Raw genomic sequence first — 27,922 nt, forward strand, 5'->3', positions numbered from 1 at the left:
TCAGTCTCTGGGAGGCCAACATCCAGAGATGGTTTACTGGTTGCCTCTTTCGCCAGGTGGTCAACACGTTCATTGCCCGGGATACCGACATGACCGGGGGTCCACACAAACACAACAGAGCGGCCGCAAGGGTCAAGAGTATGCAGGGACTCCTGGATAGCCATCACCAGACGGGAACGAGCGAAACACTGGTCGAGAGCTCGTAAACCGCTCAGGAAATCGCTACAGATAACGAAGGACTCACCTGAGCAGGAGCGGATATACACTAGGGTACGTAAGATGGCGACCAGCTCAGCAGTGTAAACACTGCAACTAGCCGGCAATGAACGTTGTTCGGAATGGTCCCCTAGAGTTAGCGCGTAAACAACACGACCAGCAACCAACGAGCCGTCAGGGTAGACAATGCCAGAGCCCTGATATGTGGCTAAGATAGAATAAAAGCGGCGGCGGAAGGCCTCAGGAGGGACTGAGTCCTTCGGGCCCTGTGCCAGTTCAAGCTCAAGGCGAGGGCGAGGGACACACCACGGGGGTGCACGCAGAGGTGCCCGGAAAGGAGGTAGAAGAGGTAAAGCACCAAGCCCTGAGAGAAGCTCTTTGACGCCGACCGCGATCGTACGACCTGACTGAGGCCAACGTGCAGACAGATGGACGACTGATTGCGGAACAGGAGATGATAGTTGGGATGCCCGGGCAAGCTAAAAACTTCGGCAGCATAGGCAGCCAGTAAATGTTGGCGCCTTAACCGCAATACAAGGACACCTGCCTCCGCAAGTATGCTGTCCACAGGGCTGGTGCAGAAGGCACCACTGGCAAGTCGTATTCCACTGTGTAGTAGTGGGTCCAGCACCCGCAACGTAGAAGGAGATGCTGAGCCATAAGCGGCTGTCAGACTCCAATAGTCCAGACGGGACTGGATTAACGCCTGGTAGAGCCGTAACAGGGTAGATCGGTCGGCGCCCCAGCTGGTGTGGCTCAAGCATCACATAGCATTTAGATGCCGACAGCACGCCTGTTTAAGTTGCCGTATATGAGGCAGCCTAGTCAACCGGGCATCAAAAACTACACCCAAAAACCTGTGGGTCTCCACTACAAAATGAAGTTCGTTATCAAGATAAAGCCGCGGCTCAGGATGGACTGTTCGGCGGCGGCAGAAATGCTTAACGCGGGTCTTGGCAGCCGAAAACTGAAAACCATGCGCTACAGCTCAAGACTGTGTCTTGCGCATTGCGCACTGTAGCTGACGTTCAGCAGCTGCAATGCCAATAGAGCTGTACTAAAGGCAAAAGTCTTCAGCATACAGGGAAGCGTAGACAGAATTTCCCACGGCCGCAGCGAGCCCGTTAATGGCTATTAAAAGCAGGTAGACATTTAAAACAGAACCCTGTGGCACACCGTTCTCCTGGACTTGGGAGGAACTATATGAGGCCGCGACGAGCACGCGGAAGGTACGATACGACAGAAAATATCGGATAAAGATCGGCAGAGGGCCCCGAAGACCCCATCCATGAAGCGTAGAAAAGATGTGATGACGCCATGTCGAAAAAGACAGCAACCAGATGCTGACGGCGGGCAAATGCAGTACGGATGGCCGACTCCAGGCTCACCAGATTGTCGGCGGTCGAGCGGCCTTTACGGAACCCACCCTGAGACGGAGCCAGAAGGCCCCGAGACTCCAGTACCCAATTCAATCGCCGGTTCACCATCCGTTCAATCAACTTGCAAAGAACGTTGGTGGGGCTAATGGGACGGTAGCTGTCCACCTCCAAAGGGTTCTTTCCTATTTTCAGAATGGGGACAAAAATATTTGCCCGCCATTGCGACGGAAACTCACCCTCGATCCAAATACGGTTGTATAGGTCGAGGAGCCGTCGTTGACAGTCCACTGAAGGGTGTTTCAGCATCTGACAGTGAATGCTATCTGGCCCAGGAGCGGTATCAGGGCAAGCGGCTAGGACGCTACGAAAGTCCCACTCACTGAATGGAACATTGTACGATTCTGGATGGTGGGTGTGAAACGAAAGGCTCCGACGTTCCGTCCGCTCTTTAATGGAGCGAAAGGTCATGGGGTAAGTCGCAGAAGAGGAACTCATTGCAAAATGCTCTGCCAAGCGGTTTGCAATGCCGTCGGAGTCAGTACAAACTGCTCCATTCAGTGAGAGCGCAGGGACGCTGACAGGGGTCCGATAGCCGTAGACGCGCCGAATCGTTGCCCAGACCTGAGGTGGAGTGACATGGAGGCACATACCGCTCCAAGCACTCCCGCTTGTTTTGGCAGATAAGGAGGCGGGCTCGCGCACGCAGCCGTTTGAAGGCGATAAGGTGGTCTATGGAGGGATGGCGCTTGTGACGCTGGAGCACCCTCTGGCGATCTTTAATCGCTTCAGCGATCTCACGCGACCACCAAGGCACAGTCCGCCACAGAGGGGACCCAGAAGAACGGGGAATGGCAGATTCGGCGGCAGTAACGATGCCGGTGGTGACCGAGTGAACCACTGCATCAATGTCATCGTTAGAGAGAGGCTCAATAGCGGCAATGGAGGAGAACAAGTCCCAGTCAGCCTTATTCAAAGCCCATCTGCAAGGGCGCCCAGAAGACTGATTCTGTGGCAGTGACGGAAAGAGGTCACTACCACACAGGTCGTCATGAACTCTCCATTGGATAGACAGTAAGAGGCTAGGGCTACAGATCGAAAGGTCAGTGGCGGAGTATGTGCCATGCATCACACAGAAGTGTGTGAAAGCACCATCATTTAATATCGAGAGATCGAGCTGCGCCAATAAAGCTTCAACGGCGGCGCCTCGACCTGTTGCCACAGACCCACCCCACAGAGGGCTATGGGCGTTGAAGTCGCCAGTAACAAGAAAGGTGGCGCCAATTGGCTATCAGTGCAGCCAGGACATGGTGCGCGACATCACTATCCGGTGGAAGGTGAAGACTGCAGACGGTAATAGCCTGTGGCGTCCACACCCGAACAGCGACAGCCTCTAAAGCTGTATGTCGAGGGACAGACTCGCTGTGAAGAGAGTTAAGGACATATATGTAGACGCCACCACACACCCTTTCATAAGCCACCCAGTACTTATAATAACCCTGATAGCCACGGAGAGCGGGGGTTCGCGTTGCTGGATACCAAGTTTCCTGAAGAGCAATCCAGAAGAAAGGGTGAAGGCTGATAAGTTGTCGGAGCTCAGCTAGATGGTGGAAGATACTGCTGCTGTTCCACTAGAGGATGATATTGTCCATGGATGGAAAAAGGTGTGAAGGGACTGAGGAGGCAGATTATGACTCCTGGTTCCCTGCTGCAACTGAGTCACCACCTGTGCAACAGTCAACCATTGCGTCCGAGGGACTGGCGAGATCCAGGTCCTCAGCGGACGCCAGAATCTCCACCTCATCTTCGGATGCAGAGTTGGAAGGTTGCAGTGGGAAAGGTGCCACCGCAATGTCACGGTGCTTGAGAGCCTTTTTCTTGGACTGATTTGCGCACTGTGCCTACTGTGGTTCTGGCTGGGAGGGCCTCACTAGGTCAGTCTCAGGGACTGAAAACGACCGTGACGCCCTACGACCAGCGACTGGCGGTTGTCTGAGATACTTGCGGGTTTCCGCTTTGCCTCTGGGCAAAGCCTGGGATGGGAGGGCCCCAAGGGACCCCTTCATGGCGAGAGGAGCCGAAGAAGACTCACGCTTCTCCAGCTGGGAAGGGGGAACAGATGTCCCCGATGGTTGGGGTGGTCTTGCTCTTGAAGTAGATGGAGCAGGAGCAACAGGGAGTGAAGCGCCCGCCACAACCAAGGGGGCCTATGAATTCTGACAGAGCTGAGATCGAACGGTAGAGGTTCGAACCAGTGTTGCAGCAGCGGCAAGGTGGATGTCAGTTGCACAGGATGTATCTGCTCCTATTTCCTCCTTGCCTCGGTGTAGGTCAGGAGGTCAAGGGTCCTATATTCCATTATCTCCCTTTCCTTCTGGATGATTCGACAGTCCGGTGAGCAGGGGGAATGGTGTTCTCTGCAGTTAACACAGATAGGAGGTGGAGCACAAGGAGTATTGGAATGGGAAGGATGTCCACAATCTCGAAATGTGATGCTGGAAATACAGCGGGATGACATGAGCCCGAACTTCCAGCATTTAAAACACTGCATCGGAGGAGGGATATATGGCTTCACATCACAATGGTAAACCATCACCTTGATCTTTCCGGGTAAAACATCACCTTCGAAGGCCAAGGTGAAAGCACCGATGGCTACCTGATTATCCCTCGGACCCAGATGGACGCGCCGGACGAAGTGAACACCTAGTCGTTCTAGGTGGGCACGTAGTTCATCGTCGGACTGTAGAAGGAGATCCCGGTGGAATATAATACCCTGCACCATGCTGAGACTCTTGTCACAATTGAGCAACCCTCGTGACTGGGCAGAGGATGCCTTTATGATGACCACTGAACCAGAGCGCATTTTGGACAAGCCCTCCACCTCCTTGAACTTGTACTCTAAATGCTCCACAAAAAACTGGGGCTTGGTCAACATAAACGATTCCCCATCAACTCGCGTACACACGAGGTACTGGGGTGAATATTCTCCACTGCGTTCTTTAGCCATACGTTCCTCCCATGGAGTGGCCAGGGAGGGAAATGATCTTGGTTTGTATTTCTTGCCGTTGAGGTTAGACCTCGATTGCTTAGAGACTGCTGGTGGAGGCCCACCAGCGAACCAGCGAGATATGATGTACCACGCTTCATTGCAGGTCATCCGCCCTGATGCCACCCACTCCGACAAGGGGCTCTTCCCACGGGCGCCACCCAGCTGCAGCAAAGACCACCTGGCAGGATGGCCTTTGCCAGGAGTCCTGATGCCCCAGATGGATAGGCATCTACTCCTTGGCATACGTGGGGAGGTAGCAGCTCAGACATCAGCAGTGCGATCCCTTTGTAGTCAGGGGGCTACCACCAAGAGGGTACATGACGACCCCACCACAACGGACTGGCTACCGTGCTGGATGTCGTGTGTCGAATATCCATATGTGTCAGGAGGGAAAAGATGGAAGGTCATAATGGAGGGCATGTATGCTGCCCGGAACACAAGGCAGCTTATGTGGCCGGAAGCTCGGTGTAAAACCAACTCCATGAAAATACCCTCTGTGCCAGCTCTTAGGGCAAGATGGATATATAATACGCCAAGTAAGGCGTCCTTCCCCAAATGCTACGCACTAACAGAAAATTTAGAAAGGTAGTGGTCAAACCCCTTAGGGGACCATCACATTAAGGCCTTTTAGTCGCCTCTTACGATAGGCAGGATACCGCAGGCCTATTCTTACCCCCGAATCCACAGGGGGGGGGGGGGGGGTACGTAGAATGGTAGTTGGAGCTAGACACATGGGACATTTCCATTATTGATGTAATGAAGGAATTCAATACTACGAGATCCACAGAATTAAGAGTGTGCCGAGAATACAAAATTTCAGGCATTACATCTTAACACAGACAACGCAGTTGCCGACGGCCTTCACTTAACGACAGAGAGCAGCGGCGTTTGCTTAGAGTTGTCAGTTCTAAAAGACAAGCAACACTACATCAAATAACAGCAGAAATCAATGTGGAACGCACGACGAACGTAATGTAGTGTAACGACGTAAGTTTTGTATAAATGATTTTCTCTTGACATATGACCATGTACAGACTTTGTCACCAACGTCAGTTACAACACACTTCAGAATTATTTATACTCTTTTTATAAGTGGTCGTTGAATGGTTCTTGAACGGAACTGTAATTAACACATCATCATTTGAGTCGTATGCGCAGAAGTATGTCACTCAGTCCAATTGGTTTGCGCAAACTTTTTTCAATTTAGATGTCATTTGTTTTTTCTCAGTCATATATTAACGGAAGAATCTGCTTTAATAAATATTAAAACCACATTGAATAAACTTTTAAGACACAAGCTCGTGATGAACGTTGTCAAAATTAATAATCTTGTCAAATAAATCAATATTTCAACATAAATAAATTCTCGGAACACGTATTTAAACTTTTGTAGTATACACTAGTTTATTATCTTCCTATATACTACATATAGACGTGAACCTGAGCCTTGACATGATAGGACTGAACATTTACAACATGATTAAACTTTCTATGACGTCATTGTTGTAGAAACATTACAAAATCTTATTTTTTCAGTTTTTAGAAGCATGTCGCAACAACTCGGTTTCAGGATGTTCTGTTGTTGTTTGGCTGTCGACCCGCGACGTATAGTGGCCAGCAATTTTCTCTCTGGTCCGGCAGCGAAGATGCTGTCTCCGTTCGGTCCCGCCCTCTCCGTACATGAAACATAAAAATAAATACAAAACTTTAGATAATTCACAACAATTATAAGTATTACAAAATACCTAAACAAAACACTAAATTAAACTTACATTCACCTGCAAACTGGGCTGTGTGATGTCCGGAATTAAAAAAAAAAGGGGGTGGTAATTTTTTTTGTTTTTTGCAAAGGAAAGAAAGAAAAAAGGGTAAATAAAGGTGAAGGGAAGTGGATCTATTTTTACTGGCATGAACTTATTGATGGACATCACAAAAATTTATTTTACCTATTTTTTTTTTTTTACTCATCGAAGAAGACAACACAACACATATAAAAGAAATCATCACACTAATATTATCCACAGAATGATCGTTTCACAAGACACTTTCTAGCTCGACTGACTCTTAAGACTGAACAAGACTCGACTGACTCTTAAGACTGAACAAGACTCGACTAACTCTACTGTCTCTCTGGACCACAGCCTCTTCACGTCCCTCTGGACCAGAGATTTCAACTGTGATTAGCACGCCGATTATTTAATTAATCGTACAGCCGCTGGGCGCGCGCTTGGCGCGTCATTTAAATGGGGTTAAACGCTTACCGCGAGAGGCGTGGGCTAGCGGTGTCTTACAGGTATCGCCACAGCTGACACTGGTGGATGGGTGACTCTCTAATTTCACGTCTCACTACAGTAACCGTTAGGATAATGCGGCGTAAATTGGTGTTAATGCGCTATGGCTGTATACCACTGAAGCAAGTAGACTAAAGCACCTCTCTGGACTCGTGGCCATATCGGCTGTACCCTACACTACGGAAAAATATGGGCTGGCCAGAAAATCTTGAGTTGTTAAGATCTGATGGTAGCGCTCGACTGTGGCGCAGACCCTGCGAAGCCTTTAGCAGAAGTAGTCGAGGAAGCACAGTGTGAGCTGGTGGTGGCTACATAATGGTGTGGGCTGTGTTTCCAAGAAATGGGCTCGGTCCTCGGGTCAAAGTAAATCGACTGGACATGTTTATGTTCAGCTTCTTGGACACCATTTGCAGGAGTGTACTCGTTACCAGTGCAGTGTGTGACCGAGAACAGACACGAGGAAGAAAATGCATGACATTTATATGTGTGAGGTTGCAGGAAATCAGGCGAAACTTCACGGCAGGCACCCATATTTGGCGGGAAACAGTACTTCCTAGGCGCCTTTACGCGTTCACTGTGAACTCAGAAGGGCGACGTGACGCTATGTACAGGCGTCACAGAGACACTGCTCAACACATCGGTGTAAAACGTCATTTGATTTTCACTGTGGATTCCATTTCACGATTGAGCCTTCATTACTTTCCGCGGAGCCTCCTAACACACCAGATCAACTTCAACCAGTTCAGATATACATATCTCTTACGGTCTGGAATGAAACACAGTGACAGTAAGAAAGGGATGGAGGCGGGAGTGAAAAAGGAGCGTAGCTCACGACGTGCATATATAACCAGGATATATTCATCCAGTGTTTGAGGATGCGAGCACTTAGTGACTTGCAACCTACCTTGCACACAATTAGAAGGCTTAACGAGACATTTTATTGCTCAAAGCCTCCACAAAGTAGACAAAGAAAAAGAGTTTAATGCTTGCAACGTTTTCGCTGTTCTTGCAATAGAACTGTAGCATCGGGCATGAACTTATAATTTAATAGTTCTTTAGTGTCAGCAACATATTTTACAGACGTTGTCCACATACACCCCTGAATGTTCTTCGAAAAATGTATCACTGTACAGACATAGTTAAGAAAATATGTCCTAATCAATGATATGCATGAAAAACTGCCACATTACATATGACATTAATCCGAAGTACTTCTTTGCTACTAACTGTAATCGCAACAATTCATGCAGACAGTATCCACGTGTGCCTTTGGATGCATTTGCAAAATTGTATCGTTGTGCAACACCTAGTCCAGAAGGTAATTCATAAGCACTGAGTTGCGTGAAAACCAATCTACATGTCTAAATTCCTAGAGACACAGATGAAATATATGTGAAGTATGTTAAATATAAGTGAATCATGTGTGGCATAACTATAGGAACGAAGCCCCTCCTGAAACTCTGGATCGATTTGAATCAAACATTTTACACACAATACTTATGGAAAAAAATACTATGGAGATAAGAGCCAGTAACGTCCTATCGGCGTGGGTGTGGTAACGTGGGTGAGAAGAGGGAGAGAGGAGATTGACTAAGAGGGAAAGAGAAGGAGAAGACTTACAGAGATAGGAGGCAGGAGGAGAATGCCAGACAAAGGGAAGAGGAGAGGACTCACAGAGACAGGGGAAAGGAGATGGATTGAGAAAGGAGAGGAGGAGATGGACAGACACAGGAGTGAGGTGGAGTGGGATATGAGAGGTGGAGGAGATGAAGAGAGAGGAGGAGCAAACTGACAGAAAGAGAGGAGAGGAGCGTATGGACAGAGAGTGAGACAGGCGGAGATGGACAGTGTGTGGCGTTAAGCAGGTAGGAAGAGAGAGAGAGAGAGAGAGAGAGAGAGAGGGAGAGAGAGAGAAAGAGAGAGAGAGAGAGAGAGAGAGAGAGAGAAAGGACGAGATGGTCAGAGAGAGGTGGAGGGAGGAGATGAAATAACAGGAATAAATACATGTACGGATAATGCTGATACCCAACAAGCATCATATACACTATTTATCCAAAAAGTTCCGAAATTAGTTTTTAACTGGCTTATACGTCACATCGGAGCACTAATTACGAGGGCAGCTTCGACTAACGAGAGTAAACAACAGATTTACATTCCACCAATAGGCTGTCAGCAGGCAGTGTTGAGCAGAGGACATACAGCCATATTGTGTCAATGTTATTTGTCGCTAAACGTACAGCAGCAACGAACTGAACACCTCGAAATTTATTGTTCAAGACATTCCCAAGAATGGTTGAAGAAGAGAAAAGTGTGTGCAAAGATTTTTCTTCACACGTTGACTTCAGAGCAAAACCGGTGAATTAGGTCTTCTCCTGCAACATGACAGTAACGCAAAACACGGACAATTCTTTTCTGGAAAAGATCATCAAAGGTCAAGAGAACTGAGTTTATCAAGACAGACCGACCGCAGAATGACAATGTGCAAAAATCCATCTGAAGGGTCAACGCTCTGTGACATCGTAAGCAAATTCAAGCCAATGTTACGTTCGAGTTGAACAACATCCCAAAGAAAGTGTTTTGTGATAAATTCCCACTGATGTATGAACTTTTGGTGGGTTGCACGCAAGAGGAGAGAGTCTGCCTACAACATATGGAGCATTAAAACCAATAACTTAACTTCTGTTAATTTTTTATTAACTCTGTCTCGAAACTTTTTTGACTGATGACGTAGACATTAATGTGTGTAAAGGCTCACAAACACACCTTCATGCACGTTCAACTACTTATTTTCATCACTGAGAGCAAGATTCATGCCATGACAACATAACACAATCTGAAGGACGTGCTCGCTTCATAACCACCGACATCGAGTGCACCCGTGAGTCTGAGCAATGCTTGCTACGTCAAGCTCTCCTAATGCCTTAACATTCTAATGAAATTTTCCCAGTAGAGATTACCAGATTTCAGTTTCACATTCTAAATTCTTACTTTCTTGTGTAAGCTGCCGCCTTGTAACTACATATAAAATTAATTTCCTAAGTATCTGATGATTTGTGTTAGGATAAACGCAACACCTGATAGTGTGGTTCAGAAACAATGAATAAAATTTCATAAAGTAACGAGTAAATCAATAATGATTTACAGCTCAGAGTCGAGGATATGAAGAACGTATATACAGACCACTGAAACGAGATTTAAGAGATATACGAAAAGCACCCATTCACGGATCGGATACAGAAAGAAGACACGAGAGCCAAGTTAAAAGTTTATTCAATTAATCAATAAAATGAAAAATAAAAGAGATTATAATGGCTGAAATATATCGCTGGGATGCCACAAGGAAGATAGCAAACAAATATTGAACTATAAACTATAAATGTATGCAATCTCGAAAGCCAAGGGCAAATATGAGTAGACTAAGATATAAACAAGTTAGTAGCCTACTCCTTGAAATGAAGAAGGAGAAGAAGGAGAAGAAGAGAAAGAAGAGAAACATCTAGCAGCAACTCTGTTTTCTTAAAGTACCTCAGTGTAATACAGTATTTTCACTCTGAAGCCCAATTAGTAGTATAAGACTGTGTCGAAATTGGGATTTGAACCATGCAATTTAGAATAGGGATAAGAGAGCCAAGTTATTTATGTAGTTAGTTAATAAAATAAAAGAGGGTATAATGACTGAAATATGTGGGTGCGAGAGGGCATCCAGGTTTATTGATGATCTTCCAATACAGATTCAATCCTCCAGTACCTCTGTCCTATCTTCTCAATATAAAAAGTTTCCAAGTTGGAGACCCAGTTCAGCAGTTATCTTAATCTGTTAGAAACTTTTCAAAAAGTGAACATTCCGTTGTCGGCGGAAGAGAATCACAGATACTGGAAAGTAAGAGATAAGGTACTGGCTGAATTGAAGGTGTCTGGGTCGTTTTTGAGTCTGCACTGATAGATCATTCGGTAAGGAAAATACCTGTGACCTGTAAGGAAGCAGAACAGAGTGCTTGCTGTAAACTTAGTTTAGAAACAGTAATTTTGTCAATAAATTTAGATATTATATTATGTCTAAGACTGGAAATACTGACAGGTTTCAGATAGATGATATATATATGTAAGACAGAGATTTAGGAGCCAGGTTTTCAATAGTAAGACATTTCCAGGGGCAGATAGGGCTCTGATCACAATCTATTGGTTGTGACCTATAGATTAAAACTGAAGAAACTGGAAAAAGGTGGGAATTTAAGGAGATGGGACATTGATAAACTAAAATAACCAGAGGTTGTACGGAGTTTCAAGGAGAGCATAAGGGAGGAATTGACAGGAATGGGGGAAAGAAATACAGTAGAAGAAGAATGGGTAGCTTTGAGGGATGAAGCAGTGAAGGCAGCAGAGGATCAAGTAGGTACAAAGACGAGGGATAGTAGATATCCTTGGGTAACATAAGAAATATCGAATTTAATTGATGAAAGGAGAAAATATAAAAATGCAGTAAATGAAGCAGGCAAAAAGGAATACAGACGTCTCAAAAATGAGATCGACAGGAAGTGCAAAATGGCTAAGCAGGGATGGTTAGAGGACATATGTAAGGATGTAGAGGCTTATCTCACTAGGGGTAAGATAGATACTGCCTACAGGAAAATTAAAGAGACGTTTGGAGATAAGGCAACCACGTGTATAAATATCAAGAGCTCAGATGGAAACCCAGTTCTAGGCAATGTAGGGAAAGCAGAAGGGCGGAGGAAGTATATAGAGGGTCTATATAAGGGCTATGTACTTGAGGACAATAATATGGAAATGGAAGAGGATGTAGATGAAGATGAAATGGGAGATGCGATACTGCATGAAGAGTTTGACAGAGCACTGAAAGACCTGAGTCGAAACAAGGCCCCCGGAGTAGACAACATTCGATTGGAACTTCTGACGGCCTTGGGAGAGCCATTCCTGACAAAACTCTACCATCTGGTGAGCAAGATGTATGAGACAGGCGAAATACCCTCAGACTTCAAGAAGAATATAATAATTCCAATGTGAAAATTAGCGAACTATCAGTGTAATAATTCACAGCTGCAAAATAATAATGCGAATTCTTTACAGACGAATGGAAAAACGGGTAGAAGCCGACCTCGGGGGAAGATCAGTTTGGATTCCGTAGAAATGTTGGAACACGTGAGGCAATACCGACCCTATGACTTATCTTAGAAGCTAGATTAAGGGAGGGCAAACCTACGTTTCTAGCATTTGTAGACTTAGACAAAGCTCTTGATAGTGTTGACTGGAATACTCTCTTTCAAATTCTGAAGGTGGCAGGGGTAAAATACAGGGAGCGAAAGGCTATTGACAATTTGTACAGAAAGCAAATGGCAGTTATAAGAGTCGAGGGACATGAAAGGGAAGCAGTGGTTGGGAAGGGAGTGAGACAGGGTTGTAGTCTCTCCCTGATGTTATTCAATCTATATATTGAGCAAGCAGCAAAGGAAACAAAAGAGAAATTTGGAGTAGGTATTAAAATCCATGGAGAAGAAATAAATACGTTGTGGTTCACCGATGACATCGTAATTCTGTCAGAGACAGCAAAGGACTTGGAAGAGCAGTTGAACGGAATGGATAGTGTCTTGAAAGGAGGATATAAGATGAACATAAACAAAAGCAAACCGAGGATAATGGAATGTAGTCGAATTAAGTCGGGTGATGCTGAAGGAATTATATTAGGAAATGAGACACTTAAAGTAGTAAAGGAGTTTTGCTATTTGGGGAGCAAAATAACTGATGATGGTCGCAGTAGAGAGGATATAAAATGTAGACTGGCAATGGCAAGGAAAGGGTTTCTGAAGAAGAGAAATTTGTTAACATCTAGTGTAGATTTAAGTGTCAGGAAGTCATTTCTGAAAGTATTTGTATGGAATGTAGCCATGTATGGAAGTGAAACATGGACGATAAATAGTTAGGACAAGAAGAGAATAGAAGCTTTCGAAATGTGGTGCTACAGAAAAATGCTGAAGATTAGATGGGTAGATCACATAACTAATGAGGAAGTATTGAATAGGATTGGGGAGAAGAGAAGTTTGTGGCACAACTTGCCCAGAAGAAGGTATCAGTTGGTAGGACATGTTCTGAGGCATCATGGGATCACAAATGTAGTATTGGAGGGCAGCGTGGAGGGTAAAAATCGTAGAGGGAGACCAAGAGATGACTACACTAGGCAGATTCAGAAGGATGTAGGTTGCAGTAGGTACTGGGAGATGAAGAAGCTTCCACAGGATAGAGTAGCATGGAGAGCTGCATCAAACCAGTCTCAGGACTGAAGACGACAACAACAACAACATTATGTATCAGAACTTTTCCTCAAAACACAACGCTGGAATGAATGGAGGGAAGACGACGATACTTTTGCCAGTTACTGTTGAGGAAACTTAGAGAAGTGCATTTGCGACTGACAGCAGAACGAGTCCACCGCCACTAACGTAAATTTCCCGTAAGGATAACGAAGCTTAGAAGAGAGAAATAAGAGTTCGTACAAGACTGACAGCTTTTCTTCCATCGCTTGTTAGCAAAGGAAATGGGTAGGAAGGTACGTGGTACGTACGGTGTGGTGACTTGCAGAGTATTTATGTAGATTGTAATTAAGCTTTCGCTACTCGAACTAGTGCATACTGAAAATTGTTTACTGTATCAGACAGTATAGAAATAATGTTCAGATAGTGCTCTGCAGGATTTGCGTGGTTATTAGTGTTAGTGGCATGATTCACCGTCAGATGCCGGTGCTGGATTGGCGACGTAGGGTTGAGACACAAACATCAGTGTGCAAGAACAAAGTTCTGATCGAGGTCAGCAGGTGTTTTATCAAAAAGATAGCGATAGTCCTACTGCTCTTCGTGAGTGTCGACGTATTAAAGGAATACAGAGAAGTAATCTTTCCATATCTGATTTGAGAAACATGATAAGGAAGTTAGAATTAATGGCCGAGAGTGGGGGATGCAATGTGCGATCATCGAGCAGTGCACGAGCAGTGTCACGTCAACTGAACAGTCCCCAGCCTACCGTTAGAAAGGTGCAGAGAATAACTGCGAAATGGTGTCTGTAATGTAGTTCGAGGATGTCATGGCTGCAAATGGTTATCACATTCAGGAACTCTTGTAACCACGAACGTCAATGTGGTATGCCGTCATAAAATATTACCATCTCATCTGCAAATTAAAATGCGTTCCTTTAAATGGTGTATACGTTATTTCTCTTCCATATGTTTTATAAACGTTTCTATAATGTTTCATTGCTCTAAGATCAATCGTTTTTCACGGGGGCCTTCTCAGGTTGCGAAAGTTTAAATATAACTATCATGTAGCTGTAGGCAGTCCTATTCCATATCTGATGAGTCAGCACTGATGACTGCCCGGTTTAGGACCAGAGTTCAGTTACCGGTACTACCAAGGACATTTTTTTCTTGGCGGGAGGACTGATTCTAGGTACACTCAGCCTCGTGGTTCCAATGGAGGACAGTGTTGTGCTGACCACATGCCCCTCCATACTGCATGGTTCAAATGGCTCTGAGCACAAGGGGCTTGACATCTGAGGTCATCAGTCTCATAGAACGTAGAACTGCTTCAACCTAACTAACATAAAGACAACACACACATCCATGCCCGAGGCAGGATTCGAACCTGCGACCGTAGCGGTCGCGCGGTTCCAGACTGAAGCGCCTCTCTCCTTCCTTCGAGACTACGTAGGGTTCTGCGGCGGCGTCCCTCATTCATATACAGTTTGAATTTGTTAGGACGTTTCGAAAACCACCGACACGTTACTTTTGTATACATTATGGGAGTGAACAGCGATCATAGTGTTACATGTATTTACTATCAAAAGGAGTCTTGATCTGAATTTACTAATTACGGTGACTGGTTTCGACCACTACTGTGGTCATCTTCAGACCAACAAGTAAGGACCCCCTTCCGCTAGAGAATCAGTACTTATGAGTAGTAATTCTCCAGCAGAAGGAGGTCCTTACTCATTGGTCTGAAGATGACCACAGCAGTGGTCGAAATCGGTAACCATAATAAGTAAACTGGCTGATTTGGTAAGGGACACTAGCAAGGCACGCGGGGTGCAGGCTAAGCTCTATATTTCTAGCATCGTATCCTGGGTTGATTGCGCTCCTCTGGTTTGGAGCAGAGTGGAAGGTCTAAATCAGAAGCTCAGACGGCTCTGCAACGGTATCGGATGCGTATTTCTCGACCTCCGCTATCGGATGCAGAATTGTAGGATTTTCCTTAATATAGTCTGGCGTGCACTACACGCAAGAAACGATTACTACGGCAACGGAGTACTTGTGGCGTACACATGGGGCTTTTTGAGGTTAACGAACCTCTCCCTTGGGAGCAAAGACGATTTGCCTGTTAAATCAGCCACAGCGACCTCAGAGATTATTGGTCCTCGCATATCAGAAAAGAATAGTATGATATTAGTAAAATGCAGGAGCATCCAAGGAAAGGCCCCAAAATTAGCATCCAAGGAAAGGCCCCAAAATTAGTGTCACTGAAGGTTATAATGCACAGATAGTACTGGGAACAGAAAGCTGATTGGAATCAGACGTCAGTGACAACGAAATCCTAAGTTCAGACTAGAATCGTAATCATAAAATGGTTCAAAAGGGTCTGAGCACTGTGGGACTCAACTGATGTGGTCATCAGTCCCCTAGAACTTAGAACTACTTAAACCTAACTAACCGAAGGACATCACACACATCCATGTCCGAGGCAGGATTTGAACCTGCGACCGTAGCAGTTGCACGGTTCCGGACAGCGCGCCGAGATCGTAATCGTAATGATAGTTTAGTCGCCAATGGTGGCGGCGTGTTTATTACAGTAAAACATTGGATATGATCTAGCGGGGTTATCACCTCCTCCACTCCTAAACACGGAAACGGAACTCAATATCAGACACTTTTTGCAGCAAGACCAGTGACAAGTCTCGTGACTTGCAACCAGTGAAAGCTCTCCAATGATCATAGGACGAGTTGACTCTCAAAGGTACGAAATCACTAGAGCAAACGTGCGATGAGATTTGTCACAGTGCTTGTTGTGTACATAGTTCCGCGTAGTCAGCGGGTACACAACTTTCCCACTACAGAACACCCCGCTCAGCAGAACAGAGCAGGCGCAGCGCTCGTCCATCTCCGCACTACGAGATGGCGCTGTCTTAGAGACGGACCAAATTCTGCTTCCGCTGATCCGTGTATTAATGTGTAACGCAGTCAATGAGATTGCTGCTAACGTAGAACCTTTTCTCCTCGCGGATCACACTCGCGCAGTGATATCTCAACGTGCGAAGTATTATAACAAGTGTACAGACCTCTGATTAGTTAGTCTGCATTAGTCTGTAGTCAAGTTTCCGCCTGCGCCTAATAAGATTATCATATTCCTGTACATATCCATGAAGATAAAAGAATAGACACCTTGTCAAGTATCAGAGATATGTGAGAACAAGATTAACGTACCAAGAACAAGGGAACTTCAGATTGTCAATTGTAAAGAGCATCAATAATCAAGTTACGTAATGTCTATGTTTTTTTTATTATTTTAATAAATGTGTGTGAACATTAATCAAGTTCTGTTTAAGTTGGGCACTGTCAATCTACTACTCTAAGCGTGCAAGAGGCGTTTCTATCGCCTGACCTAACGGCAGAAGATAAACACGCCACGATAGGACCACGAGACATACTGCTGACACTCTCCTACTTCGTTAGAGTTACAAGTCACATAATCTGATGGTGTGTGTACCGAAGGTCTTACAGTACGCACACCACAGTGCTTATATCGATTAATAGGCATTGATTGTAGAAGATAATCCCGAAGTACTGCAAAGATAAATCTGCGAACAGTCAAAGCAAAACATAATGGTTAGAAATGAAAGTGGCGAATGGACAGCAAACTTTCAGAATGTTTCCAGAATGAGATTTTCACTCTGCAGCGGAGTGTGCGCTGATATGAAACTTCCTGGCAGATTTAAACTGTGTGACCGACCGAGACTCGAACTCGGGACCTTTGCCTTTCGCGGGCAAGTGCTCTACCGTCTGAGCTACCGAAGCACGACTCACGCCCGGTACTCACAGCTTCTCTTCTGCCAGTATCCGTCTCCTACCTTCCAAACTTTACAGAAGCTCTCCTGCGAAACTTGCAGAACTAGCACTCCTGAAAGAAAGGATATTGCGGAGACATGGCTTAGCCACAGCCTGGGGGATGTTTCCAGAATGAGATTTTCACTCTGCAGCGGAGTGTGCGCTGATATGAAACTTTCTGGCAGATTAAAACTGTGTGCCCGACCGAGTTTCGAACTCGGGACCTTTGCCTTTCGCGGGCAAGTGCTCAGAATGTTGGTATTTAGAATGATTACGAACAGGAAATTGTGCTCATCAGTAGTGATCCTCCAGCGGAAGGAGGTCCTTACTCATTGGTCTGAAGATGACCACAGTAGTAGTCGAAACCGGTCATCATAATAAGTAAATTGTGATGAAGACTGTTTTTGATAGTAAATAACCGACACTTTGCTGCTGAGTCTGAGATTGAGTATAGTGCCCAAAATGGTTATTTATGTCGTAGAATTCAAATGTGATAAATCTTATTCTGACGTATGCGAACGCTGACTTGCAGGTGTTGACGCGGGACAGTTTCTCGGGCCTTTCGCGCCTCACCTTCCTCAACCTGGAGGACCTGCCGGACGTGGAGCGCTTCGAGCTGGACTGCTTCGCGGGACTGCCGCAGCTGGCGACGCTGCGCATCCAGACGTGGCCGCGCGCCGACAAGTACCGGCTGCGGCTGGGCGGCGCGCTGTCGGCGGTGTGGCCGCTGCGCGAGCTGTCGGTGCGCGTGCAGGAGGCGGCGCTGGCCGACCAGCTGCAGGGCGCCTTCAGCCACGCCAAGCTGCGCCGCCTGGAGCTCAGCGGCTGCGCGCTGCGCGCCGTCGCGCCAGACGCTCTGGACGGGCTGGCCGACAGCTCGCACGAGCTGCAGCTGCACCTGCGCCACACGTCGCTGGACGAGCTGCCGGCCGGGCTCGTGGCGGGGCTGGCCGCGCACGTGTCCCACCTCGCGCTCGACCTGCGCGACAACCGCTTCGCCTCCATCTCGCCCTCCGACCTCTACCCTAACGGGTCACTCTGGGAGAGCGTCGGGACCAAGCCCTTTCCAGGTACAATCTTTTCCTGTGTATCAATACACATTATAGTCAGACAACACAGAACATAATTGTTTCTCTCTCTTCCACCTGTGGTAAGTGTTCCCAGTGCTCATCAGCCACTGTCAAATGCTAACGCAACGACATATCTTGTTTAATACACTGTCGGCCATTAAAACTGCTACACCACGAAGATGGCGTGCTACAGACATGTAATGTAACCGACAGGAAGAGGATGCTGTGATATGCACGCGATTAGCTTTTCAGATAATTCGCACAAGGTTGGCGCCGGTGGTGACACCTACAACGGTATGACGTGAGAAAAGTTTCCAACCGATTTCTCATACACAAACAGCAACTGACCGGCGTTACCTGGTGAAACGTTGTTGTGATACCTCGTGTAACGAAAAGAAATGCGTACCACCACGTTTACGACTTTGACAAATTTCGGATTGTAGCCTATCGCGATTGCGGTTTATCGTATCGCAACATTGCTGCTCGTGTCGGTCGAGATCCAATGGCTGTTACCAGAATATGGAATCGGTTGTTTCAGGAGGGTAATACGGAACGCCGTGCTGGATCCCAACAGTCTTGTATCACTAGCGGTTGAGATGGCAGACATCCGTATGGCTGTGACGGATCGTGCAGCCACGTCTCGATCACTGAGTCAACAGATGGGGACTTTTGCGAGGCAACAACCATCTGCACGAACAGTTCGACGACGTTTACAGCAGCATGGGCTATCAGCTCGGAGACCTTGGCTGCAGTTACCCTTGACGCTCCATCATAGACTCGAGTTCCTGCGCTGGTGTACTCACCGACGAATGTGGGAGCACGAATGGCAAAACGTCATTTTCTCGGATAAATCCAGGTTCTGTTTACAGCATCGGCATGGTCGCATCCGTGTTTGGCGACATTGCGGTGAAAGCACATTGGAAGCGTGTATTCGTAATCGCCATACTGGCGTATCACCCAGCGTGATGGTATAGGATGCCATTGGTTTCACGTCTCGGTCACCTCCTGTTCGCATTGACAGTACTGGGCGTTACATTCCAGATGTGTTACAACCTGTCGCTCTACCCTTCATTCGATCCCTGCGAAACCCTACATTTCAGCAGGATAATGCACGACCGCATGTTGCAGGTCCTATACGGCCCTTTCTGGATACAGAAAATGTCCCACTGCTGCCCTGGCCAGCACATTGTCCATATCTCTCACCAACTGAAAACTTCTGGTCAATGGTGGCCGAACAACTGGCTAGTCACAATACGCCAGTCAGTACTCTTGACGAACTGTGATATCGTGTTGAGGCTGCATGGGCAGCTCTACCTGTACACTCCATCCAATCTCTGTGTGTCTCAATTCCCAGGCGTATGAAGGCCGTTATTACGGACAGAGGTGGTTGTTCTTGTTGTGGTTGGAAGGAGAGCCAACACCGGGTTACTAAAGGAGGCCGAAATGCACGCGTTTTAGCTCACGCAGGCTGGTGTGAGGTCTGGAACATGACAAGGGAATTAGAATTGAGAAAAACGGACGTAGCTGGTTCTCCATTAATGGAGAACGTCGCTCTTTATGGTACATGACTCACGATATCAATAGTACAGATACTTGCGCCTTGCTAGGTCGTAGCAAATAACGTAGCTGAAGGCTATGCTAACTATCATCTCGGCAAATGGACCGCGCCCGATTTAAATGCTACCACCTAGGAGCGTGGTGTCTGGCGGTGACACCACAGTTCTGAATACTGATTTCTCAGGATCTATGCACCCAAATTGCGTGAAATTGTAATCTTATGTCAGTTCTAGTATAATATATTTGTCTAATGAATACCCGTTTATCATCTGTATTTCTTAATGGTGTAGCAATTTTATTGGCCAGTAGTGTATGACAGGCTCTTTGCGTTATAAAGAAAATTTAAGGAGGAGGGGAGAGCCAGGAAAGGAAAGAGAAGGAGCTAATGATATCATCTGCATCGGGACTTTATGCTGAATCAGCGACGATGAGTGAAAATGTGTCCCCCTACTTCCTACGCAGTTGTGTTCACCACTGCGTCACCCAGACACCTGTGCTTGTTTATCGCAAATGCGAGCTCCCCAGCCAACACGTAACACCACCTAGTGCCAATTGTTTCCAGTCTCTGGCCATGTTCTCCAAGTTAGCAAATTTCAGATCGAACGTAAATATAAAAGTGCACTAAATGTTGTGGATAATATGAAAAACAGGCAACACCCACTCATATAATTTTTGAGTAATGAGCAATGGCTGAATCAGAGACTAAGAAAAAGATTATCGGGAAAAGTGCAGAAAAACTTTTGATGTGTGTTTGTATGTGTATGTGTGTGTGTGTGTGTGTGTGTGTGTGTGTGTGTGTGTGTGTGTGTGTGCACGCACGCCTACTTTTGAGACTATGTGGATATGCAGGATCAACGACAACTATATCGACAAACTTTCGGAGATGGTAGTATGGAATCAAACGAGAAAAGTGTTTGGTAATCACGGGTTCCATCTTCGCAAGTGTGAACCAAGTATCTTTTACTGAACAAGTGCTCATATCTCTTAAGGAATGCATTTTAGAGCCCATGACAACTAGGTATTCCTTTCTTGTTTTGCTCCCTACTACCACCCATGGAAGTTTGTCGGTGGAGTATTGGTTATTATTTTTCGTTTCTTTGACTCACGTCTTCTGACTGGTTTGATGCGACCAGGCATAAATTCTTCTTCTGTGAAAACCTTACCATCCCAGAGTAGCACTAGCAACTTTCGTTCTCAGGTAGTTCCATTCGACGAAGAAGGCTAATGACTATTGAGTGATCTGACTTCCGAGTGGTTTGATGCTGCCCGCCACGAATTCCTCTTCTGTGATAACCTCTTCACCATAGAGTAGCACTTAAAACCTTCGTCCTCAATTACTTGCTGGATGTATTCCAATTTCTGGTTTTGTCTACAGTTTTTATTCTTTAGTGTTCCCTCTAATAGCACGCAAGGTTTTCCTTCAAGTCTTAACAAACAGCGGCAGCCGCCGAGCCGAAAGAACGCTCAACAGAGCAGCAGCAGCAGCACTTATCTGATAAACTGTAAATTAATTTATTCCTCGATTTTTGTTCACGTGCTTCTGCAAATAAGTGAAATTTACATGTGTATTTTACTGTGTAGACCAGTGGTTAGAAAATTAGTCGTAGTTTCTGTAGTTGCATAACTCTTGTGAGTATCCTTGTGTAGAGCTCCGTCACGCCGCTAAGTTTTAATTTTGTGCTAGTAGTCTTCACACAGTTTAGAACAATGCATTCTAGTTTGAGTATTTTCCTCGTGCAGTAACTTTTCGGCAAAAGGGATTTCTAATAACTGGTATCTGTAAATGAATAAACAAAGTTGTTCAAATGGCTCTGAGCACTATGGGTCTTAACATCTGAAGTCATCAGTCCCGTAGAACATAGAGCTACTTAAACCTAACTAACCTAACGACATCACACACATCCATTCCGGAGGCACGATTCGAACCTGCGACCGTAGCAGTCGCGTGGTTCTGGACTGAGGTGCCTAGAACCACTCGGCCACCTCGGCCTGCAAATAAATCAACTTCAGTATAGACATTTATTTATATTTAATAGCTTGTAGTCTCAAGAGTACAATTAGAAAGCTGCACACCAAATTTAGTGTTACTTTATTGCCCTTTAGTATATTTTCAAACTCAGTTGCACCATTAGAGACCTTATATCTATTATATACACAGTAAGATATGGCTAGGGACTCTGCTTAGAGTGAGCGGTCAGAAGAAGAGTTGGCTGCTGTCTGTAAACAGCTGGAATCAGCGTTGGCTACCGTCGTTCAGCTAGTAGATGATGATCGATGTTGCGTTGACGTCGGGGTGCCAGTGACGAGGCCTGTGACGCATTTGGTGCTACTGGAATCCTCTGGTAGCCCGCACGTCGCTGCGGCTTCTGATACGCAGCATCTGACCGGTCCGTCCTCATTCCAGAGTGGGTGGCAGACAGTGGTGGATTCGCGTGTCAGTGGGCGGAAGGCCAAAGCGGGAGCAGGCCGTAAGGCTGGCTCCCTACGTCTTAACAACAGGTACGAGGTCCCATCCAGTGTTGATGATAACTCCGAGTAAGCATGGGATGCCTCTCCTTTTGAGCGAGCAGTCGATTTTCCTGCCCAATGCGGACAACTACAGAGGGTGGGTGGGCTAGTCACTGGGAGCTCCAATGATACGCGGGTGATGGACCCCTCAGAGGGGTAGCAGGCAACCCGGGAAAGAATTCCAGTGTGCATTCTGTATGTTTGCCGGGAGGTGTCATCCGTGATGTGGAGGAGGCCCTGCCGGCGGCTAACGAGCGCGCTTGGTGCAACCGGCTGCATCTTGTGGCACATGTCGGCACGAATGGTGCCCACCGCATGGGTTCTGAGGCCATCCTCGGCTCATTTCGGCGGCTGGCTGCTTTGGTGAAGGCAACTATCCAATGCACGCAGGGTGCAGCCTAAGCTATTTGTAGAATCGTATCCAGGCTTGATCGCGGTCGTCTGGTTTGGAGCAGAGTGAAAGGTCAAAACAAGAGGCTCAGACGGCTCTACGACGGGTTCGAATGCGAATTTCTCGACCTCCGCTATCGGGTGCAGAATTGTAAGGATCCCCTTAATAGGTCAGGCGTGCACTACACGCGGGAAGTACGGTAGCAGAGTACTTGTGGCGTGTACATGGGGCTTCTTTTTTAGGTTATAGAACCTCTCCCTTGGGGGTAAAGACGATTTTCCTGTAAAATCAGCCATAGCGACCTCAGAGAATCTTGGTCATCGCAGATCAGAGATAGAGAAGATTAATATGTTTTTAGTAAACTGCAGGAGCATCTAAGGAAATGTTCCAGAATTAGTATCTATTACATCGCTTACTGGAGGTTATAATGCACATATAGTACTGGGAACAGAAAGCTGGTTGAAACCTGACGTCAATGACAACGAAATCCTAACTGGAATGGCTACCGTAAAGATAGGTTTGTCACCAATGGTGGCAGCGAGTTTATTACAGTAAAAACTCCGATAAAATCTAGCGAGTCTATCACGGATTCCGAATGTGAATTAATCTGGGTTAAACTGAGTCTCAAAGAACGGTCAAAACTGGTGATGGGATGCTTATATAGACCACCTGGGTCAGGATCTGTAGTTCTAGGGCGCTTCAGAAAGAACTTGCAGAATATCATAAATAAATTTCGTTATCATTCCGTTGCAATAGGGTGTGACTTCAACTTGCCAGGTATAGATTGGGAGTGTTATGTCATCAAGACTGGTGCCAGAAACAAGGAATTGTGTGGCACTGTCCTGGAATGTCTTTTCTGAAAATTACGTTGAGCAGATAGTTAGAGAACCAACTCGTGAGGGTAACGTCTTAGACCTTCTGGCTACAAACAGACCTGAACTTAACGAATCAGATAACGTAGAGGAAGGTATAATTGATCATAAGGCTGTGACAGCATCTATGACGACGGGTCCTACAAGGAATGTTAAGAAAGGTAGGAAGATATATTTGCTCCGCAAGGGTGACAAGATACAAATTTCAAAATATCTCAGCAGTCAGTATCAAATATTCGGTGATGAATACGATGATGACATTATTCAAAATTCTCTAGACAGGTATGTTCTGAGTAAGGTTTTAAGGAATGGTTTAATAGCCGTGTTAGAAAAGCGCTACGTAATCAAAGAACATTTCATCTCAGATTCAAGAAAAGTAAAATCCTAGCTGACAAATAAAAACTGAATGAAGCGAAAATGAGCGTAAGAAGAGCAATGAGAGATGCGTCCAATGATTTGGAAAGTAAAACGTTGTCAGTCGATCTAAGTAAAAACAGGTAAAAGAGTCAAATTCACCACACGCAGTCAGAATATTACGTTCCAAGGTCACGATTTTAAACAAAGAAAAGAGAATTGAGGAGAGAATGACAACTTTGAGTTAACAGTAGAACGAAGTGGAAAAGTAATATAATGCGTTGTAACCAGCTTCCCAAAAAATGTTCAAATGTGTGTGAAATCTTATGAGACTTAACTGCTAAGGTTATCAGTCCCTAAGCTTACACACTACTTAACCTAAATTATCCTGAGGACAAACACACACATCCATGCCCGAGGGAGGACTCGAACCTCCGCCGGGACCAGCCGCACAGTCAATGACTGCAAACAAGTATGAGCAACCGACGAGTTTCCATTTAACAACAAGCAATCACACTGCCCCATTCATAATAGCGGAGTAATCGTCACCAACTACTATCAGTATAACTTAACCACTTTGACTAAGCTTCTCCAAGATGAATTACATATCGACGCAAATCACCACCAGACAATGACGGTCCGCTCTCCAACCGAACACATCTCCTCCACTCCTGAACACGGAAATGGAACCAGTCTTGTGCCTTGCAACCAGTGAAAGCTCCCCAACGGTCGGAGCACTAATTGACTCTTAAAGGTACGAAATCACTACAGTAAACGTGAGAAGAGATTTGTCACAGTGCTTATATCGATTAATAGACATTGATCGTAGAAGATAACCGCGAAGTATTGCAAAGATTAATTAGTGACACAGCAAAAGCAAAACATAATGGTTAGAAATGAAAGTACCGAATGGACAGCAAACTTTCAAAATGTTGGTATTTATAATGATCACGAACATGAAATTGTAATCTTTTTTGATTCGGAAAAACGGAAAAATACCTACTATAGGGCCTATACTGGACCCGGAACAGGAGATAAGTGGCTCCTTCCGAACTGAGAGAGAGAAGAGATCGACGGCATTAGACGCGGGAAGTCTCACCCCGCTGGACGTGTGTGAGCCGACAGACTGGTGCCGCGGGTCACAGCGGCGACGCCCTCTCTGCCGCGATTAAGACCCTCCTAGTGTCACACAGAACTGTGGACAGACACTCTTACTAGCACTGGGCAAACAGAGAGCAGCATTTATATTTATGGTGTCTCCACATCGGGACACATTTTATATGGCGAAGGGTTTATTGTACACACTGAAAGCTAAATTACATTACTTAAGTCAACATACTTGGAACAGTGCCATTTCGATATCAACAATAGCAATGGATGCTGTGGTTGGAGGACAGTGCAGTATAATTAGTTCCATTTCCACGGATTAATTAATTTTAGTTATCCATCAAAAATTTCTACTGTAATTTACTGTAAATTCTAACAACCAAACCAGCTTCCATATTTCCATCACACACAATGATGCAATGGTACCGCCCATATACTGTTGATAAAATCATTGGTACTACACTATGTGAACAAAAGCATCCAGATACCCCGACAAACATACGTTTATCATATTAGGTGCATTGTGCTGCCATATACTGCCAGGTACTCAACATCAGCGACCTCTGTTGTTATTAGACATCATGAGAGAGCAGAACGGGGCGTTCCGCGGAACTCACGTACTTCGGACGTTGTCAGGTGATTGCGTGTCATTTGTATCATACCTCGGTACGCGAAACTTCCACACTTCTGAACATTCTTATGTCCACCGTTTCCGATGTGATAGTGAAGTGGAAACCGGAAGGGACTCGTACAGTACGAAAGGATACAGTCGCTTGGTGTAAGGCACGTAAACATTATACGATTGAACAGTGGAAAAACGTTGTGTGAAGTGACACAATGTGGCGATCCGATAGCAGGGTGTGCGTATGGCGAATGCCAGGTGAACGTCACCTGCCAGCGTGTGTAGTGCCAACAGTAAAATTCGTAGGAGGTGTTGTTACGGTGTGTTCGTGTTTTTCACTGAGGGGGCTTGCACCCCTTGTCGTTTGGCGTGGCACTATCATAGCACAGCCCTACATTGATTTTTTAAGCATCTTCTTGCTTCCCACAGCTGAAGGGCAATTCGGGGATGGTGACTGCATCTGTCAACACGATCGAGCACCTGTTCATAATGCACGGCCTGTGGTGGAGTGGTTACATGGCAATAGCATTCCTGTAATGGACTGGCCTGCACAGAGTCCTGACCTGAGTCCTAGAGAACGCATTTGGGATGTTTTGGAACGCCAGGTCCCACAGACCTACATCAGTATCTCTCCTCAGTGCAGCACTCCGGGAAGAATGGGTTGCCTTTCCCCAACAAACATTCCAGCACCTGATTGAACGTATGCTTGCGAGAGTGGAGGCTGTCATCAAGGCTAAGGGTGGGTCAATACCATATTGAGTTCCAGCATTACCGATGGAGGGCGCCACGAACTTGTAAGTCACTTTCAGAGAGGTGTCCGGATGCTTTTGATCATACATAATGTATCTTGGATGCAAGTTGGTATTTCTAGACAAATGGTTCAAATGGCTCTGAGCACTATGGGACTCAACTGCTATGGTCATCAGTCCCCTAGAACTTAGAACTACTTAAACCTAACTAACCTAAGGACATCACACACAGGGAGGATTCGAACCTGGGACCGTAGCGGTCACGCGGTTCCAAACTGAAGCGCTTAGAACCGCACTGCCACACCGGCCGGCTATAGACAAATAAAACATGGCCTACATAAGTAAATTAATTAATTTCATTGTCGGGTGATACGTACTCGCTGTCTTAGCCTCGAGCAACTTACGGCTTTAATGGTCCCTTTATGTGACTGCCAGAAAGGGTTCTTATACGCATGTCTATGGCCCAGCAGGACTGATCCTTGTATTCAGTAGGTCTAGATAATGGAGACAGATTGCTATCCTGACAAAAATGTTTAGCCACTTTCCAGGTAAAGAGGCTCTCCTTTATATTTTCAGTGAAGTGCACCAGGTGGACTATACCTCTCAGTCACTCTGGCATTTTACAAAATTGTCCACTTTTATGTTCTTACATTTGATTGGCAGGCTTCGATCTGTATCCCTTCTAAATTATTTACGATGTTACCAACTTACATTGAGATTGAGTAGCTGCCTTGTTTCATGCGAAGAAATGTTTCGTTTGAGAGCATTCCAGAGTAAAAGTGTTACCAATTCATGTATGTGCGAATCCAACGTTTATTAAAATTTCTATCTAGTGCTCCAGAGACTCGTTCCTAGTCCACTGTTGCTGACCTTGCACATCAAACACGTAAAACTTTGCTTCTTCAGCTATAGTGACAGCTGGAGGAGCTTGTCTGGGGCATCCTTGTTTGGACAGATACGTACATTCCTGTCCTGACAAGTACCCAGCCCAACTCTGCACTGCCATATGAAACTCCTCAATATAAACTGTTCAAAATGCCTTCCGTTAGCCCTGACACATGCATCAAAGCGTCGTCACGTGGCATCCCATTTGAGCAGAAAGGGGTCTTTTACGCTTGAGTATTGTATATGGTTTCACAACCTCCTGTAAAACGGGAATGAGGATTCTCTGCACCCTGTAGCGTGGCTTCATACATCATGGCTTTAAAACGCTCCCATAAATAAATGCTTAGCAGGTTTAGAACCGAATGCAGGTATTTTTCCTAAGTCGTCCTATCCCTCTGTGGCTATATCTGCTATTTAAAAGCTAGCCAACTTGAACGGAGGAGAAGCTTAATGGTTGATAAAGTAAGTGTTTTGTCGTATTAATGAAAGCATATATCATGAGGCACATCAGATCCAGAACTCTTAGAAAGCGTAGTAAATCCGTTCATTCAAGCTGCATAGTAAATCTCATTACCTTGACAGTCACTTAAATTGTCTGCCCGAAAGTGGCATGAGATTGATGTTGATGATGTGCTTTAGTACAGCATGACTATGGACGTTAGGCCATATCTGCTGACTTGGATAATTCGGAATGTGGTCACACTGAAATGACGCCTCATCCTAGGACAGCACATCTGCAATAAAATAAAGATTCATTCGCTGATAATGCCTAAACA

The 27,922-nt window shown here is 45.7% G+C and overlaps 1 protein-coding gene across 2 annotated transcripts in view; it reads left to right on the forward strand.

Annotated features, from left to right (window-relative positions):
• Positions 1-27,922, forward strand: part of LOC126335453 (chaoptin-like) — a 621,718-nt gene that overhangs the window by 585,087 nt on the left and 8,709 nt on the right. For both annotated transcript variants that reach the window (XM_049998743.1, XM_049998744.1), the window contains exon 13: positions 17,564-18,101. In XM_049998743.1, coding sequence (XP_049854700.1) covers positions 17,564-18,101 — 538 coding nt within the window. The remainder of the gene's footprint in view (positions 1-17,563; positions 18,102-27,922) is intronic.

Source organism: Schistocerca gregaria, chromosome 2, assembly GCF_023897955.1.
Source record: "Schistocerca gregaria isolate iqSchGreg1 chromosome 2, iqSchGreg1.2, whole genome shotgun sequence".
NCBI lineage: Eukaryota > Metazoa > Arthropoda > Insecta > Orthoptera > Acrididae > Schistocerca > Schistocerca gregaria.